Consider the following 19,134-nt stretch of genomic DNA (forward strand, 5'->3'; position numbering starts at 1 on the left):
ATCACCAAAATATAATCTGAGAGAAAATGAAAAATGACTAAAACGTTATTTCAAGGCAAAATTCAAGTTTTTATGCAAAAAGCAGTCCAAAATAGGAAATGATGGAAAGTATTTTTCACTCCTTCCTGTATTACTCCACTGCTTAACTTGTGCTTGGCTTCTTAAAACATAATATGTTCCAGGCGTAGTGGTGCATGCCTTTAATCTCAGCACTCAGGAAGCGGAAGTCAGAGAATCACCATGAGTTCGAGGTCACATTGAGACTACACAGTGAATTCCAAGTCAGCCTGAGCTAGTGCAAGACCCTACCTTAAAAAAAAACATAAAAACATAATCTGTGTCTGCCATGGTGGCACACACCTTTAATCCCAGCACTCGGGAGGCAGAGGTAGGAGAATCACTGTGAGTTCAGGGGCAGCCTGGGACCACAAAGTGAGTTTCAAGTCAGCCTGGGCTACAGTGAAACCCTACTTTGGGGAAAAAAAAAAAAAAAAAAAGTGATGGATATTTTTAGTGTTATATAACAAAATCAGGAATTTCCCCCATTGCTTTATAAAAACAAGCACATCTTTGAACAAACCTACAATCCAAGTGCTGATGGTGATTTCACTACTTAAATTCCCATCACGTGAATTTAGGACTGGATTCCCCCTGCCACACACACAAAACCTCTTGTCACTCAGTGACTACAAACATTTTCTAAGATGAAAGAGGAAGCAGATAAATATTTTCCCAGGGAATATTGCATTGGCTGAAGAGGGAAATGTATTCCAAGGACTTAGAAAATTTTCAAGCAGAACATAAATAAAAACTTGGCTATAGAAAAGAACGGGCTGCAGAGAATAACAAAACCACTCACTGTATGAAGCTATCTATAACCGAGACGCATGCCAGAAATTTGTTGAAAATAAGGGTCACCAGATACTACCAAGACCAGAGAAGTGTTTAGAAAATATCATCATCAAATAAAAAAGAGGCAGAACCCAGACTATACAACTGATCTGACGCTTCAGTTATTTTGCATAAAGCAAACACTTTCTCAAAACTTAACACTGTTACTTCTAGAATTATTTTAATAACTATATGGGGATATTGAACAGTACATAAATAGCATTTTCTGACAACAGTAGTCAACAGTAAGACCCAGCTAACACACGTTGGAGGTAAAGCAGATCTTTTCATTAGCAATTCTATTACTGTCACGTATACTAGAGCCTATTATCTTAGGTTAAAAATAATTAGAAGCAAAAAGAAATTATCTAGAAAGCCACACCTTAAGGAATATCTTTATAAGAAATACAGTTTGTCCAGGAAATTCAGAGAAATGATTTAGAAATATCTTCATTTTAAATAACAGCATTTTCTTCAATCATCGAAATAAAGATTTAACCTTCTTGTGAAGGTATAAATAGCATATGAACACCACTTTGCTCATTTATTTGATGAGGCAGGTCTCACTCTGCACTATGATGGCTAGGAACTCACTCATAACACAGGTTGTCCTTGAATTCACGGTTATCCTCGTACCTCGGCATCACCAAGTGAAGGGATTATAAATATAAATCACCATGCCTGGCTCAAAAAGCAAAGCCAGGTGTGGTAGTGCACACTTTTAATCCCAGCACTCAGGAGGCAGAGGTAGGAGAACAGCCAGAGTTTGAGGCCAGCCTGAGACTCCATAGTGAATTCCAGGTCAGCCTGGCTGGGGTACAGCAAGACTCTACCTCGAAAAACAGAACAAAAAGAAACAAGTGTCCTGCAACCCAAACTGATGGCAATCAACAGAGGTGGCCAACACTAGCACCAACGCTCAGCAAATCGGAGGAGAAAACCAACTAAAACTCCCTGAGGACTCTGCTGGCTCAAGCACATCAGTGTGTTAAGTTAGACAGTGCCATTTCAGGAATCTGGGTAAACAGCATATGAAAACTCTAATACTTTTTCCATGTTTTCTTTCTCTTCCTTTCTCCCTTCCTTCTAACCTCCCTACCTAGCTTGTGTCCTCCCCTCCCTCCCTCCCTCCCTCTCTCCCTCTCTCTCTCTCTCTAGGTTTTCTATGCCAGACTCAAATTCAAGACTCTTGTGCCTCTGCCTCCTAGTTAGAAGCATACACCCACCATATGACAAGTCAAATAAGAATAAAAATATTGAGCCAGGGCTGGAGAGATGGCTTAGCGGTTAAGCGCTTGCCTATGAAGCTTAAGGACCCTGGTTCAAGGCTCAATTCCCCAGGTCCCACGTTAGCCAGATGCACAAGGGGGCGCACACGTCTGGAGTTCGTTTGCAGTGGCTGGAGGCCCTGGTGCGCCCATTCTCTCTCTCTCTCTCTCTCTCTCTCTCTCTCTGCCTCTTTCTCTGTCACTCTCAAATAAATAAAAACAAACAAAAATATTAAAAAAAAAAAAAAGAGGCAGAGCGAGAGAATGGTTGCATCAAGGCCTCCAGTCACTGCAAACAAACTCCAGATGCATGCACCATCTTGTTCAACTGGCCATCTCTCCAGCCCAAATAAAAATATTTTTTTTAAATAAAGGAAAACAGTGCAGAGAAACAACAGTGGACACAGCAAGCCTTAAGTTTGGTCAGCCAGGCCAATTGAGTCGAGCACATTAGTGGCATGTCTGCTATGGGGAAAACCAATTGTTGCCTATTTGGACTGGAGGGACAATCCATGGAGGGAATCTATGCCTGATATTGAAAACCTATGAAGGGGGAAGTCATGAGCCCTAGGGGTGTTAACACCGGCTTGTGTCTGGCTAAATACATATACTATGCTCACCGAACTGTCTGTAGTTTTTTTTTTGTTTGTTTTTTTGGGTTTTTTTTTTTTTTTCGAGGTAGGGTCTCATTCTGGTCCAAGCTGACCTGGAATTAACTCTGTCATCTCAGGGTGGCCTTGAACTCATGGCAATCCTCCTACCTCTGCCTCCTGGGTGCTGGGATTAAAGGTGTGCGCCACCACGCCCGGCTTGTCTGTAGTTTTATTAATGTTCATACCCATATGTTAATGCTAATTTCACTTTTGGTTAGAGAAGTTTCTCTTTTCAGATGGCAGTGACCTCTGGGATGACGCAAAGGCACCATAATGCTAAGAAGTGACAGAGGAGTGCTCAGCACTGAAACAGCTTTATCACATCTTCCAAGGCTCAGGGTCCATTGTGGAAGAGGTGGCGGTAAGAATGTAAGAGCCAAAGGAAGGATAGGACTTCTTACAAAGCACTCTTCAGACACAAAATGGCCTGGATATCCATGATCTCGTAGTACAACAGAAGGAAATGATGATGACATCAAAATAAGATACTGATTGAGAGGAGGAGAGGATATGACGGGGAGTGGATTTGTGAAGGGGAAGGGGGAAGTTATTATGGCTGTATATAAATATGTAAGTTATCAATAATAAAAAATAAAAAATTGGGGGCTGGAGAGATGGCTTAGCAGTTTAGGCACTTGCCTGTGAGGCCTGAGGATTCAGGTTCGATTCCCCAAGTCCCACATAAGCCAGATATATCTGGTGGAGCATGAGTGTGGAGTTGCTTTGCAGTAGCTAGAGGGTATGGTGTGCCCATTCTCTCTCACTCTCCCCCCCCACACACACACCTCTCTCTGTCTCATATACACAAAAATAAACCTTAGGCTGGAAAGATGGCTTAGCAGTTACAGTACATGGTCTACAAAGCCTACTAAAGACTCAGTTTGAGTCTCCATGTCCCATGTAAGCCAAAAACAAACAAATAAATAAGTAATTTTAATTTAAAAAGAAAAAAAAAGATGTTTCTTAATCTCCAGACCCTGCTTACAAAGTAGCTGAGAGAATGAAATGTTCTCTATAAAACAAAGACATGCACAAGGCTGGAGTGAGGACTTAGCAATTAAAGTGTTTGCCTACAAAGCTGAATGACCCAGTTTGGATTTCCCAGTACCCAAGTAAGATGATACACAAAGTGGCACATATGTCTAGAGTTTGTTGCAGTGACTAGAGGACCTGGCATGCCCATTATCTCTTTCTTTGTCTGCCTATTTCTCTCCTTCTCTCAAATAAATATATAAAATATAAAGAGATTTTTAAAAAGAAGTATGCAGAGAAAGAAAAAAAAAGAAAAAAACTAAGAATTATACCAACCAATTCAAACATTAAGAAAATAGTCAACAATTAGAAAATCCTCCATGTATTTCAAGGCATGCATGACTAGGTGAAGAAAACCCTATTATTTCACAACAAATGACAGCATTTCAATAAAGTTACCTTATCACTTGCAAAGCTGTCCTTCGCTAATAAAAATTTACCCCTGCAAAGACTGAGCCAGGCAAATGGCTAAATTAACAATAGGCCTCAAAAGTCAGTTTAAGTTTAAAATCCTGCTTCAAATGAGAGTAAAATCTCTTTCCCTGACTTGAAAACAGGAACAGATTCTATTCAATCTATTTCAGCAAATATAAAAGGATCAGGTAACATGGACTTCTTCAAAGAACAATGTGACTCTCAAATCTATTTTGAAGCAAATAGGAGAGGAAACAGTTTCATTATTTGGAAATGACTTTCACTTGTATCCAGTTTATTCATCCATCTCTACCCCACCACTCTGCAGACTTCAGACTTTTAAACATCCAGTTTCAAGCTGGGCGTGGTGGCACACAGCTTTAATCCCAGCACTCGGGAGGCAGAGGTAGGAGGATCGCCATGAGTTCAGGGCCACCCTGAGACTACGTACTGAATTCCAGGTCAGGCTGGGCTAGGGTGAGACCCTATTTTTAAAAAAAGTCTGAGCCAGACATCAGGCATAGTAGGAGGATCATAGTGAGTTTGAGGCTTAGCTACAGAAGTTCCAGGTCAGCCTAGACTAGAATAAGACACTGCCTCAAAAAAAAAAAAAAAAAAAGAGGATGGGGGATATGGGATATAGCTCAGTAGTAGAGTGGTTGCCTGACATGTACCTTGGGTTCAATGCCCATTACCACAAATCAAAGGATAAAAAGAGGCCGGGCAAGGTGGCACATGCCTTTAATCCCAGCACTTGGAGGCAGAGGTAGGGAGGTAGGAGGATCACCATTGAGTTTGAGGGCACCCTGAGACTACATAATGAATTCCAGGTCAGCCTGAGCTGCACAGAGTGAGTTCCAGGTCAAGCTGGGCTACATTTAGACCCTATCTCAAAAAAAAAGAAGGAAAAGAAAAAGTTCAGTCTGGAAAGGGTCAAACTGGCATTCAAATAATAGATTAATAAACCTGTGTGCAATCCCAGCGCTCAGGGAGCTGAGACAAGAGAATCACCATGAGTTTAAGGTCAGCTTGACATATAAAATGAATTCTAGCTAGGTCAGCCTGAGCTACAGTTGAGTTCCTACCTGAGAAAACGGAAAAATGGGCTGGAGAAATGGCTTAGCCATTAAGGCAAATGTCTGCAAAGCCTAAGGACCCAGGTTCAATTCTCCAGGTCCCAAGTAAGCCAGATGCACATGGTGGTGCATGCATCTGGAGTTCGCTTATAGTGGCTAGAAGCCCTGAAGTGCCCATTCTCACTACCTCTCTCCCTCCCTCTCTAACTGTAATAATAAAAATAAAATGAAGAAAGGAGGAAGAGGAAGGAAGAGGACGACGGAGGGAAGAGGAGGAGGAGGGAGGAAAAGGAAGGAAAAAGGAAGAAGGAAAGAAAGGAGGAAGAAGAGGAAGAGTTCAAGGCTACACTGAGATGACACAGTGAATTCCAGGTCAGTCTGGGCTACAGCAAAACCCTACCTTGAAAAACTAAAAAAATAAATAAAATAAGATTACTAGGGCTGGAGAGGTGGCTTAGTGGTTAAGCACTTGCCCGTGAAGCCTTAAGGACCCCAGTTCAAGGCTCTATTCCCCAGGACCCACATTAGCCAGATGCACAAGGGGGTGCACGCGTCTGGAGTATGCAGTGGCTAGAGGCCCTGGTGCACCCATTTTCTCTCTCTGTCTGTTGCTCTAAAATAAATAAATAAAAATAAAAAATAAAAAGATTACTAAACCACTGGGAGAACTTTTACAATAGGGATCAGGCCCAAAGAGATGGCTCAGCAAAAGGTACTTGCCTGCAAAGCATGCCAGCTCAGGATCTATTCCCCAGTACCCACAAAATGCCAGATGTACAAAGGGGTGCCTATGTCTGGAGTTTGTTCATTTGCAGTGGCAAAAGGCCCTGGCAAGCCTTCCCCTGACCCGTCTCATAAAAATATTTAAAAAACAAAAGAGGGATCAGACTACCAGAACTCACAGACTCTTCACAGAGGGACAGATTCTGACATCATGAAACTCAAGTATAAAGAAAAAATGACAGAGAAAGAGGTCCAAAGCACCACCAGTGAAGGTATCTTGGCAAAGAAATTTACACTGGCATCAACACCACACTAGTACATACTAAGGATCAAGAACAAGCGAGGCAAGCACAGTGACACAACCCTGAACTCTAGAATGTGGGGAAAGCCTGTAGACAACCCTGATTCTTTAACAAACAGCATGAAAACAAATGAGTGTTCTACATCATAGCACAGAATACAGTCAATTTGAATATCTCAAATATCTAGAAATGAGGATTCCGAATGCTTCTAACAAAAAAAAAAAAAAAACACAATTAGGGCTTGAGAGATGGCTTAGCAGTTAAGGCGTTTGCCTGCATGCCAATGGACCCAGGTTCAATTCCCCAGGACCCACGTAAGCCAGATGCACAAGGTGATGGAAGCATCTGTAGTTTGTTTGCAGTGATTAGAGGCCCTGGTGTGCCCATTCTCTCTCTGTATCTGCCTCTTTCTGTTTCTCTCTCAAATGAAAAAAAAATATATATATATGACTGCTATATATGATATATATAAATGACTGCTTGTAGCTGGGCGTTGTGGCACACACTTGGAATCCCAGTACTTGGAAGGTAGAGGTAGGAGGATTACCATGAGTTCAAGGCCACCCTGAGACTACATAGCGAATTGCAGGTGAGCCTGGGCTAGAGTGAGACCCTACCTCGAAAAATAAATAAATAAATAAAACATTTGGTATGATATGATTATCTTGAAATGCTCATTCAAACATGTGACAAAACACATGGTACACCATAAATTTGTATAATCATTATGTAATATTCAAAAAAGAGGTGCCAACATAAAACTCAAACCAAATATACACCAGAACTTAAAAATATAATAATTTTTGAGCCCAGCACAGGAGCTCATGCCTTTAAAAATCAAGCACTCTGGAGGGCTGAGGTTAGGAGGATTGAGGCTGAGTTTGAGGCCAGCCTGGATTACAGTATGAATTCCAGGTAAACCTGGGAATAAATGAGATCATGCCTCAAAAAACAGATAAAAGAAAAAAAGAGTTTAAGTTTTCTAGATGAAATATACTTATGAAACATCATCAATCCAATTCAATGTGTGGACTGTTTGGATCCCGATTTGATGAAGCCAAAATAAAAGATATTCTTGAGATAACAGAAAAAAACAAAGTACACATAGGTTTGAGAATACAGACTAGATATTAATGTTAATGATGTGGTTACACTTAAAGGAAAAAAATCTATTAAAGAGATTTTTTAAGTACATTAAGATAAAGCAAATAGAATAAAATGTAACTACCCAGTCTAAACCAACCATAGTCACATATACCAAAATTCCCAGCCACTGAACACAATGAATCAGGAGGACCATAAGTTAAGGCCTGCCAGGCAACTGACTTGAGTCTAAAGCCAAGCCTGGGCAACTTACTACAATACTGTGTCAAAATAAGTTAAAAGAAGGCTGGAAGCTTGAAGGGGTGGCGCACGCCTTTAATCCCAGCACTCAGGAGGCAGAGGTAGGAGGATTGCTGAGAGTTCAAACCTGTCCTGAGACTACACAGTGAATTCCAAATCAGCTTGGGCTAGAGTAAGACCCTACCTTGAAAGAACAAACAAACAAACAAACAAAAAAAGGCTGGAGATGTAGCTTAGTATTATAGTACATGAAGGTCCTAGATTCAATCCCTACTACTATAAAAAGAAAACTCTACATGTAGGAGGTGGGCATCCCTGTATGCCTGATATTGTCCATAGTGAAAATTTAACACAGCAGTCACTCTGAAGATGACAAAACAAACCCCTCGCAATCATAAAAACAGAGCATTCCATTTCCATTTTGATTCTCCTTTCTTATCACCATTTGCCCTCGAAACGCAAAGCTGTGAGGAAAGTGAAGAAATATAACATACCTGTGGTAACAGTGGCTAATGTGACAAGATTCTTTCTTAGCATATCATAGAGGGGACTGTTAAAGAAATAAAATACAAAATTAACAATCCCAAATGCCACTTTAAAAATAACAATACTGTTTGTTACTTTTCATTAAATATTAACTACATTTCTGGTATAGGATGTTCCAACTTTCTCTTAGTATGTATATACAGGAACACAGAAACTTTGTTCCAGAATTTTTTTCTTGTTTTTGGGGTAGAGGTAGGATCATCAAATACCAAGAGCTCAAGGTCATATTCAGCTTACACAAGGAGTTGGAGGGTAGCCATCCTGTCTCCAAAAACAACAAAAAAAAAGCAAACAAACAAGCCTGGCACACTGGTGCACACATTTACTTCCAGTACTAGGAGGCAGAGATAGGAGGATCACTGGCCTGGGTTAGAGTTGAGACCCTACCTCAAAAACAGAAAAGTAGGGTCTCAGGGAGGCCTTGAACTCATGGCAATCCTCCTACCTCTGCCTCCCAAGTGCTGGGATTAATGGCGTGCGCCACCACGCCCTGCACTGATCAAATTTTTAATGAGGGCAAAATAGCAAAAGGGCCATGAGTTCGAGGCCATCCTGAGACTCCATAATGAATTCCAGGTCAGCCTGGGCTACAGTGAGACCCTACCTCGAAAAACCAAAAAATAATAATAATAATAATAATTTTTTTTTTGATCAGATTGGAGAGATGGCTTAGCAGTTAAGGTGCTTGCCTGCCTGAAAAGCCAAAGGACCCAGGTTTGACTCCCCAGGACCCACATAAGCCAAATGCATATGGTGCACATGCGCCTGGAGCTCATTTGCAGCAGCTGAAGGCCCTGGCTTGCCCGTTCTCTATCTGCCTCTTTCCCTCAAATAAATAAAATTTAATTTAACTTTAAAAATAGCCAAATATGATAGAGAATGGAATTTCAAAGGGGAAAGTGTCAGGGGGTAGGAAGGGAATTACCATGGGATTTTTTTTATAATCATGGAAAATGTTAATAAAAATTTAAAAATTAAAAAAAAAATAGCCAGATATGGTGGTACACACCTTTAATTCCAGCACTGAGGAGGCAGAGTTAGGAGGATCACTGTGAGTTCGAGGCCACCCTGAGACTACATAGTGAATTCTAGGTCAGCATGGACTAAAATGAAATCTTAACTTGAAAAAACAAAAAAAATGGGCTGGAGATGGCTTAGCACTTAAGCACTTGCCTGCAAAGCCTAAGGACCCCAGTTCAAGGTTCAATTCACCAGGATCCATGTAAGCCAGATGCACAAGGTGGTGCACATGAATCTGAAATTTGTTTGCAATGGCTGGAGGCCCTGGCGCGTGTATTCTCTATCTGCCTCTTTCTCTATCACTCTCAAATAAATAAATAAAAATAAACAAAAAATATTTAAAAAAAATAAATTGATCAGGGCCATGCATGGCGGTGCACGCCTCTAATTCCAGCACTTGAGAGGCAGAGGTAGAAGGATATCACTGTTGAGTTCAAGGCTACCCTGAGACTACATAGTGAATTCCAGGTCAGCCTGGACTAGAGCAAGATCCTGCCTGCCTCAAAAAACAAACAAAAAAGGAAAAACTGATCAGAAAGCCAGGAGTGGTGATCAGGCCTCTAATCCCAGCACTTGGGAGGCAAAGGTAGGAGGATTGCTAAACCCTGAGACTACAGAGTGAATTCCAGGTCAGCCTAGGCTACAGCAAGACCCTACCTCCCAAAAAAAAAAAAAAAAGGCTAGAGAGATGGCTTAGCAGTTAAGCACTAGCCTGTGAAGCCTAAGGACTCCCATATGAAACCTAAGGACCCCAGATAGAGGCTTAATTCCCCAGGACCCACGTTAGCCAGATGCACAAAGGGCACACACGTCTGGAGTTCGTTTGCAGTGGCTAGCGGCCCTGGAGCGCCCATTCTCTCTCTGTCTGTCGTTCTCAAATAAATAAACAACAAAAAAATTTAAAAAAAAATAGACGAGGGCTGGAGAAATGGTTCAGTGGTTAAGATGTTTGCCTGCAAAGCCTAAGGACACAGCCTCAATTCCCCAGTACCCAAATAAAGACAGATGTACAAGGTGATGCATGCATCTAGAGTTTGTTTGCAGTGGCATTAGAAGGCCTGGCACCCCCATTCTCTATCTGCCTCTCTCTCACATACTCTCAAAATAAACAAATAATACACAAATAAACAAACATGCTTTTTTAATTCAATCAATGCCTGGCGTGGTAGTACCCGCCTTGAAACCCAGCACTCCACAGGCAGAGAGAGGTAGGAAGATTGCTGTGAGTTGGAGGCCAGCCTAAGACTATAGAGTAAATTCCAGGTATGCTTGGAACACAGTGATTCCCAATCTTCAAAAAAATGAAAATAAAAATAAATCATGGGCTGGAGAGATGGCTTAGTGGTTAAGCGCTTGCCTGTGAAGCCTAAGGACCCCAGTTCGAGGCTCGGTTCCCCAGGTCCCACGTTAGCCAGATGCACAAGGGGGCGCACGCGTCTGGAGTTCGCTTGCAGAGGCTGGAAGCCCTGGAGCGCCCATTCTCTCTCTCTCTCTCTCTCTCTCTCTCTCTCTGTCTTTCTCTCTGTGTCTGTCGCTCTCAAATAAAAAAAAAAAAAAAAAAAACTTTAAAAAATAAAAAATAAATCAGCTGCGGCTGGAGAGATGGCCTAGCTAAGGCATTTGCCTAAAAAGCCAGAGGATCCTGGTTCGAGTCTCCACGACCCACATAAACCAGACACACAAGGGGGCACATGCACCTGGAGTTCATTTACAGTGGCTATAGAAGCCCTGGAGTGCCCATTCTCTCTCTCTCTCTCTGCTTCTTTCTCCCCCTCAAATAAACAAATAAATATTTTAAAAATAATAATAAAAATAAATCAGCCAGGCATTGTGGCACATGCCTGTAATTCCAGCACTTGAAAGACTGAGGTAAGAGAATCACTGTGAGTTCCAGGTCAGCATGAACTAGAGGGAGACATTAACTCCAAAAAAAAAAAAAAAAAGGTCAATTTTATTTCAATAACTAACAGTAACCTAAGCAGAGATATTTCCTTTGAAAACCACACCCTTCTAGAGTTAAGCTTTATATTTTCAAAAAAAAATTTTTTAATATTGTATTATTTATTTATTTACTTAACAGAGAGAAAGAGGGAGAAAGAGGAGGAAGAGAGAGATAATGAGTGCGCCAGGGCTCCAGCCTCTACAAACGAACTCCAGACGCATGTGTCCCCTTGTGCATCTGGCTAATGTGGATCCTGAGGAATCAAACCTAAGTCCTTTGGCTTTGCAGACAAACGCCTTAACTGCTAAGCCATCCCTCCAGCCCAAGTTTTATATTTTGATTAAGAAATGGGAGGTAAAAAGAAGTCTTAACAAGTGTAAGAGAAAACAAACTCAGAAGAAAGCAGTGCCTAGTAATCTATAGAGAAAACACTAGCTTCTCAATTACTAACTGGCTCGATAGGATAAACTTATGACTATAAACCTCGTGCAAGCAGAGAAAGCCACACAAGTCAGAGTTACTGCGCTGTGATTCTTACTGGGCTCAGCATCAACTTCAAACTGCCCTTCAGTTCTCCATTTCTCTCAGCTCTTTCACAAAATCCTAACCTAGTGACATCTTAGCTCCCTCCTACCTAGACCGTTATACGTTCTGGTCGATCAGAAGCTCTCCTTCAACTGCTCCAGCTCAAATTTTAATTCAGGGAACCCTGAAACCTCCAAGTTCCACCTACTTCTTTGCTTTATATACTTCTTCTACATCACTTAAGATATAATTTTATCATGAATAGTACCTAATTACTACTCTATATGCTCTTCATTCTTCTCTACAGCACTGCTAGTTCCTCACTGGCTACATAACATATGCAGGTCCTCTCATATTGCTTCAAATAACCATTAGTAACCATACAGAGATTATATTAATGGGTGAAAAGTACTCAAAAAGACAGACAAACCCTTATTCTTTTTACCTTGGATCTTTCACAGAAAAGCTCTGACATCCTAGTAGTTCTCCCAAAAGATCTCCACCACAATATACCATATGCTGCTCCTGTTGATCATAAAGCTGCTTCACCATTATATACTGGCCTAGATAGTGCATTACCTGCATGAGAATAAAACAGCATGAAATCATCTGCCTAACTGCTGCCAAAACCACAAATGATAGAATACTATGTAAATCACTATTTTCCTCAGTCAGATCCATACATTTCCACCATGAAAAGTCCAGATGTAAAGCCGGGCGTGGTGGCGCACGCCTTTAATCCCAGCACTAGGGAGGCAGAGGTAGAAGGATTGCCGTGAGTTCGAAGCCACCCTGAGACTACATAATGAACTTCAGGTCAGCATGGGCTATAGTGAGACCCTACCTCAAAAAAACAAAAAAAAACAAAAAGTCCAAATGTGTTGATGAGCAGACAATGAGTGAATGAACCCAATATCTACGTTGTTATGAGAACCCTCGTACATTGTCAGCATCGAAGCACTGACAGCCTTGTGCTACCTTTCTATAACCAATTCATTGCATCAAAATGAAAAAATAGGGCTGGAGAGATGGCTTGGCGGTTAAGCGCTTGCCTGTGAAGCCTAAGGACCCCGGTTCGAGGTTCGGTTCCCCAGGTCCCACGTTAGCCAGATGCACAAGGGGGCGCACGTGTCTGGAGTTCGTTTGCAGTGGCATGCCCATTCCCACCCTCCCTTCCTCCCTCCCCATCTCTCTCTCTCTCTCTCTCTCTCTCTCTCTCACTCTCTCTACCTCTTTCTGTCTCTGTCACTCTCAATTAAATAAAAATGAACAAAAAAAATTTTTTAATGAAAAAGAAAAATAATAATAATAGGGGAGTTGGGGAGATGGCACAGTGTTAAAGGATCTTGCTTACAAAGCCTGCCAGGCCAGGTTCAATACTTAGTACCCATGTTAAAACCAAGATGTATAGTGGGCACATGTATCTAGAGTTCATTTGTAGCAGCAAAAGGCCCCAGCACAACTATGTTTTTCTTCCTCTCTGAAATAAATAACAAACTATTTAAAAGAAAAAAAAAAGAAAGAAAATCACAAGCAGGCCATTGCAGGCATGGCAATGCATATCTGTAATCCCTGCATGCAAAAGAGACTGGGGCACAGAAAATGTCTCATCCAGCTGGGCGTGGTGGCATACCTTTAATTCCAGCACTGGGGAGGCAGAGGTAGGAGGATTGCCCTGAAACTGAGGTTACCCTAAGACTACATATGAATTCCAGCCTGGGCTAGAGTGAAACCCCATCTTGAAAAACATAAAAATCAGGCTGGAGAGATGGCTTAGCTGTTAAGGTGCTTGCCTACGAAACTTAAGGGCCTAGGTTCAACTCCCCAGAATCCATTTAAGTCAGATACACATAGTGGCGCATAAGTTTGAAGTTCCTTTGCAGTGGCTAGAGGCTAGAGGCCTGATGTGCCAATTCTCATTCTCTTTCAAGAAAAGAACAGGGCCGAAGAGATGGCTTAGCGGTTAAGGCATTTGCCTGTGAAGCCAAAGGATCCAGGTTCGATTCCCCAGGACCCATGTAAGGCAGATGCACAGGGGCCACATGCATCTGGAGCTCATTTGCAGTGGCTACAGGCCCTGGTGCACCATTTCTCTCTGTATCTGTCTCTCTACTCTCTACTTCTCTCTGCTTGCAAATAAATAAATAAAAATAACAAATATTAAAAAAAAAGAAAAGAAAAGAAAAAACAGGCCAGGAATGGTGGCACACGCCTTTAATCCCAGCACTTAGGAGGCAGAGGTAGGAGGATCGCCATGAGTTTGAAGCCACCCTGAGATTACATAATGAATTCCAGGTCAACCTGACCGAGAGTGAAACTCTACCTTGAAAAACCAAAAAAAAAAAAAAAAAAAATAGTAATAATGGTGATGATGATATCGCCCCCATCACCAAGCATGGTAGCTCATACCTATAATGCCAGCATTTGGGAGGCTGAGGGAAGATCATCGTCAGCCTGGGATACTGAATAAGTACCAAGTCTGCTGCCTGGGCTACAGTGAGACCTGCTTCAAAAAAACACTTAAAAATAAAAGAAAAAGCCAGGCATGGTGGCGCACGCCTTTAATCCCAGCACTCTGGAGGAGCAGTAGGAGGATCACTGTTAGTTCAAGGCTACCCTGAGACTACAGAGTGAGTTCCAGGTCAGCCTGGGCTAGAGTGAGATCCTGCCTTGGAAACCAAAAAAATAAATAAAGAAAGAATAAAGAATAAGAGAAAAAGTCATGTCTGCCAGGTATGGTGGCACATGCCTTTAATCCCAGTAATCAGGAGGCCGAGGTGGGAGCATCACTGAGTTCAAGGACACCCTGAGAATTCAGATACAGTCCAAAAGCAATACTTATACTTTAAAATAATAAAATAAGGGCTGAGATATTGGCTCAGCAGGTAAAGGTCCTTGCAAAGCATCAAAGCATGCCAGCCCAGGTCCAATTCACCAACACCCATGTAAAGCCAGGTGCAAATGGTGGCATAAGCATCTGGCATTATTTGCTGTGGCAAGAGACCATGACGAGCCCATAAACACACACATATACATGCAAATAATTTTTTTTTAATAATGAATTGTCCAGGTGTGGTGGTGCATACCTTTAAACCCAGCTTTGGGAAGGCAGAGGTAGGAGGATCGACATGAGCTCAAGACCACCCTGAGACTGCACAGTGAATTCCAGGTCAGCCTGGGCTAGAATAAACCCTACCTTGAAAAACGAAAAGAAACAAACAAAAGTCAGAGATATATGTCAATGGTAGAGCACATATCCAGTCCAAGCTTGGGTTCAAACCCTAGCACAGCAAAACTAAATAAAGAAATATGGTTATTCTAAACAATGTGAAACTTCGATGGTGGGAGCTTGATAAAGGATCTTAGGGTTAGGTATCTTTACATCTTAAATGCAAATACCTCTATTAGATTAACACTGTGTGTATATACACACAGTATGTGTTAACATGTATGTGTGTATGTATTCAGATATACATATACCCTGCACACACATATGCAAAGTTAGAGGAAGACAGAAGCCAGGCACGGTGGTACACGCCTTTAATCCCAGCACTTGGGAGGCACAGGTAGGATGAGTTCAAGGCCACCCTGAGACTACCTAGTGAATTCCAGGTCAGCCTAGACTAGAGTGAAACCTCCCTCAAATCCCTACCCCTAAAAAAAAAAAAAATTCAGGGCTAGAGGGATGGTTTAGCACTTAAGGTACTTGCCTGTAAAACCAAAGAACCCAGGTTCAATTCCCTAGGACCCACATAAGCCAGATACACAAGGTGGCACATGGGTTTGGTGTTTGCAAAAGCTGGAGGCCCTGGAGTGCCCATTCTTTCTGTGTCTGTCTATCCGTCTCTCTCCAATAAATAAAAATTAAAAAAAAAAAAAACTTCAGGGGCTGGAGAAATGGCTTAGCCTTTAAGGTATTTGCCTGCAAAGCCAAAAGGACCTTGGTTCGATTCTCCAGGATGCACATAAGCCAGATGCACAAGGTGGCACATGTGTCTGGAGTTCGTTTGCAGTGGCTAGAGGCCCTGGCACGCCCATTCATTCTCTCCCCCCACCCCCTGTTTTCTCTCTCATGCTCTCTCAAGTAAATTAATTAAATTATTTTTAAAACCTCAGATGCTAAACAAGTTACTAAATGCCTAAGTGTTTAAAAGAACTCACAGTGCTCAGATGAGTATGTGACAAGTATAAAATGAAACACTACTGCAAGCTCCAGCCTAGTAGCACCAAATCTTGGAAATCAGTTGTCCTACTAACTTGTATATGTTCTGTATTTTAACTCCTAGTTCAGTTTATGGTTAATAAAACACTTCAAAAGGAACCCTAAAGGAAGGAAGAAATTAGCATGGAAGTCCTTAAATCAGCAAAAGTTGCCCCTTCAGTACCATAGAAGAACTTCCTATGTTAGCCGTGACTTTGCATTTGCTGATTTCTACCTCCTCTCTCCCCTTGCCTCTCCACGATCTCTAATGTTAGCTAATGGTTTCTAGAAGAGACAGTCCACTTCACCAGTGCTATAGCCACTGTACAGTAAGTAAGTTTACAGCCACAACCATGCAAACAACCCTAATTTAAACTCAGTGTGTTTAATCCCAGGACTGCTTTGAGTTCAAGGCCAGCCTGAGACTATACAGTGAATTCCATTGAATTCAGCCATTTCTTTTAAAGGGAAACCCTATCACAAACAAAAAGCCATGAAAGTAAGATGGGGATCAATAGGGAGAAACAGTGTTAATGGAAGGGGGTAAGAGAAAGTAATGGGGGAAATAAAGTAACTAAATAGATGAATTATTACAGAAGTGGTAAATTATTTAAAGGGACTCCTAAAAACTTGAGACTGCTCTGATGGCTTACCTCTTTCGTGGTGAACATTTCACCCTGCGCACCGGCTGCCTGCAAAATCTTCAAAAGTGGCAGCTTGGGTCGTACCTGATATAAACAAAATAAACCTACTATTTTGTTTTTGTTTTTTTACATTTTTTAATATTTATTTTTTATTTTTTATTTATTTGACAGAGAAACAGGGAGAGACAGAAAGAGAGGATGGGCACCTCCAGCCACTGCAAACTCCAGATGCAAGCGTCCCCTTATATTATCTGGCTAACGTGGGTCCTGGGGAATTGAAGCTGGGTCCTTTGGCTTTGCAGGCAAACATATTAAGCACTAAGCCATCCCTCAAGCCCTGTTTTTGTTTTTAAGATAGGATCTCATGAAACCCAGGCAGTCCTGGAACTCCCTAAATCATGTAGGATAACCTTCAACTCTTGATTCTCCTGACTTTACCTCCCAGGCACTAATCTCAGACAGGTGCTTGGCTCTCAGTATCAAGCTACTATTTGCATTTAAATTCCTTTGGCTTCAGAAACTCTCCAACAAGAGAATTTCCTTTACAGACACACACACACAAAAAAGCCTAGGAGACAGGGATCCCCATCCAGTGACCAAAACTCTACTGGCTGCCCTCCAGATAAATCATTTACAATTGCATTAACACCTACCAGGATGGCTATAATTTAATTTTAATGGGGAATGGATGTTGGCAAGAACTTAGAAAAACCTTAAATCATTAGATGTTTCTAATAAAAATAGAAAATGGTGTAACAGCTGTGAAAAAAAAAACTCAGTAGTCCCAATAAAGTTAAACACAAAATTAAATTACCATAAAAGGGCTAGAGAGATGGCTTAGCAGTTAAGACACTTGCCTACAAATGCCACAAGTGGTGTATGAGTTGTAGCAATGATGGCATCAGGGAGTACTGCCAAGTTAGCCTGGACTAGAGACCCTACCTTGGAGGAGGGGGAGGAATATTACCATCAAAATAGAAATTTGGTGTGGTGGCACACACCTTTAAAAAAGTTCCAAGGAGCTGGGCATGGTGGCGCACTCAGGAGGCAGAGGTAGACTGCTAGCCATGAGTTCGAGGCCACTCTAACACTACAGAGTAAATTCCAGGTCAGCCTAAGCTAGAGTAAGACCCTACCTCAAAAAAAAAAAAAAAAGCCTTGAGCTCCTGATCCTCTTGCTCAAGTGCTGGGATGGCAGGTATGTGCCATCACAACCTGATTATGTAGTGCTGGGGATCAAACGTGCATGCTAGGCAAGCACTGTACCCACTGAGCAACATCCCCAAGCCTAATGCCATCATTTCTTTTTTATTTTAAATATTTATTCACTTATTTGAGAGGAGGCAGAGAGAGAAGAATCGACACACAGGGCCTTTAGCAGTGGCAAACCAACTCCAGATGCATAAGCCACCTTGGGTATCTGGCTTAAGTAGGTACTGGGGAAGCGGACCTCTGTTTTTTGGCTTTGTGGGCAAACACCTTAACTACTAAGCCATCCATCCCTCCATCCCTGACTCCATCATTTCTAAACACCTAGAATGGCCCACACCATGATCTGCCAGGAATCAGTTCAGAATTGTGTAGTTTCTCCAAAATTGTCTGATGCAGCAGGACCATGGTATACAATTTTGAATCATCAAATTTATCTCTCTTCCCCTTACAACCTTAGTTTTACCTTAAGACCACCCTTGTACTAAGGTTGCATAAATATTTTCTATTATTTTCTTCCAAAGTGTATTTCACTATTTACAATTAAAATTTTAATCCAGCCAGGCCTGGTAGCACTCGCAAGGCAGAAGTAGGAGGACAGCCATGAGTTTGAGGCCAGCCTGAGACTACATGGTGAATTCCAGGTCAGCCTGGACTAGAGTGCAACCGTACCTTGCCAAAAAAAAAAAAAAAAACAAGGAATCTACTTGGAATTTGAAAGTTTAAAGTCTTCATTTTATTTTCTCAAAGATCTTGTCAATAATCACAAAAACATTTATTAGTATATACCACATTTTATTCCTCAAGTCCAGATTTGATATACTTACAATTTAAGAATTGTCTTTTAAAGAAAGAAGCCAAATCGGACAGCACACACCTGTAATCCAGCACCAGAAAATAGGAGGACAGCGCCAATTTCAAATCCAATTAACTTACACAGATAACTCCAGGCCAGCCAGGGCTGCTTAGGGAGTTAGGGGTTTTTCTCTCTCTAACACACACACACACACACACACACACCCCCAGAAAAGGAGAGCCAGATGTGGAGGCAGAAGTAGGAGGATAGCCTTGAGTTCAAGGCCAACCTGAGACTACAGTTGAGACCCTACCTCCCAACAGCAAAAAAGAAAAGAAAAAAAAAATGAAGGAGAAGAAGAGAGGGAGAAATGGCGAAAGACTAACTACAATCACATGGGTGAGAAAGCAAACTTAACGTGGCCCCAAATTCTCTACGCAGTATTTCTAACCAGAATATACTACTCATTTTCAAAATGTACTATTTTGAACAATCTTCTAAATATTTACAATTTTTCCTCAATGAGCAAATCAATGAGTACTGCTACT

The 19,134-nt window shown here is 41.6% G+C and overlaps 1 protein-coding gene across 8 annotated transcripts in view; it reads right to left on the reverse strand.

Moving 5' to 3' along the window:
* Mdm4 (MDM4 regulator of p53) overlaps positions 1–19,134 on the reverse strand; it is a 54,504-nt gene that overhangs the window by 24,761 nt on the left and 10,609 nt on the right. For 4 of the 8 annotated variants that reach the window (XM_004663561.3, XR_006637576.1, XR_006637587.1 and 1 more), the window contains exons 3-5: positions 16,591–16,665; positions 12,182–12,315; positions 8,198–8,253 (exon numbers count right to left, since the gene is read on the reverse strand). In XM_004663561.3, coding sequence (XP_004663618.2) covers positions 8,198–8,253; positions 12,182–12,315; positions 16,591–16,665 — 265 coding nt within the window. Of the gene's footprint in view, positions 1–8,197; positions 8,254–12,181; positions 12,316–16,590; positions 16,666–19,134 lie in introns of those variants that run through there. The other 4 variants (XM_045151398.1, XM_045151401.1, XM_045151399.1 and 1 more) reach the window with 3 other exon arrangements.

This window comes from Jaculus jaculus, chromosome 1, assembly GCF_020740685.1.
Source record: "Jaculus jaculus isolate mJacJac1 chromosome 1, mJacJac1.mat.Y.cur, whole genome shotgun sequence".
Classification (NCBI taxonomy): domain Eukaryota; kingdom Metazoa; phylum Chordata; class Mammalia; order Rodentia; family Dipodidae; genus Jaculus; species Jaculus jaculus.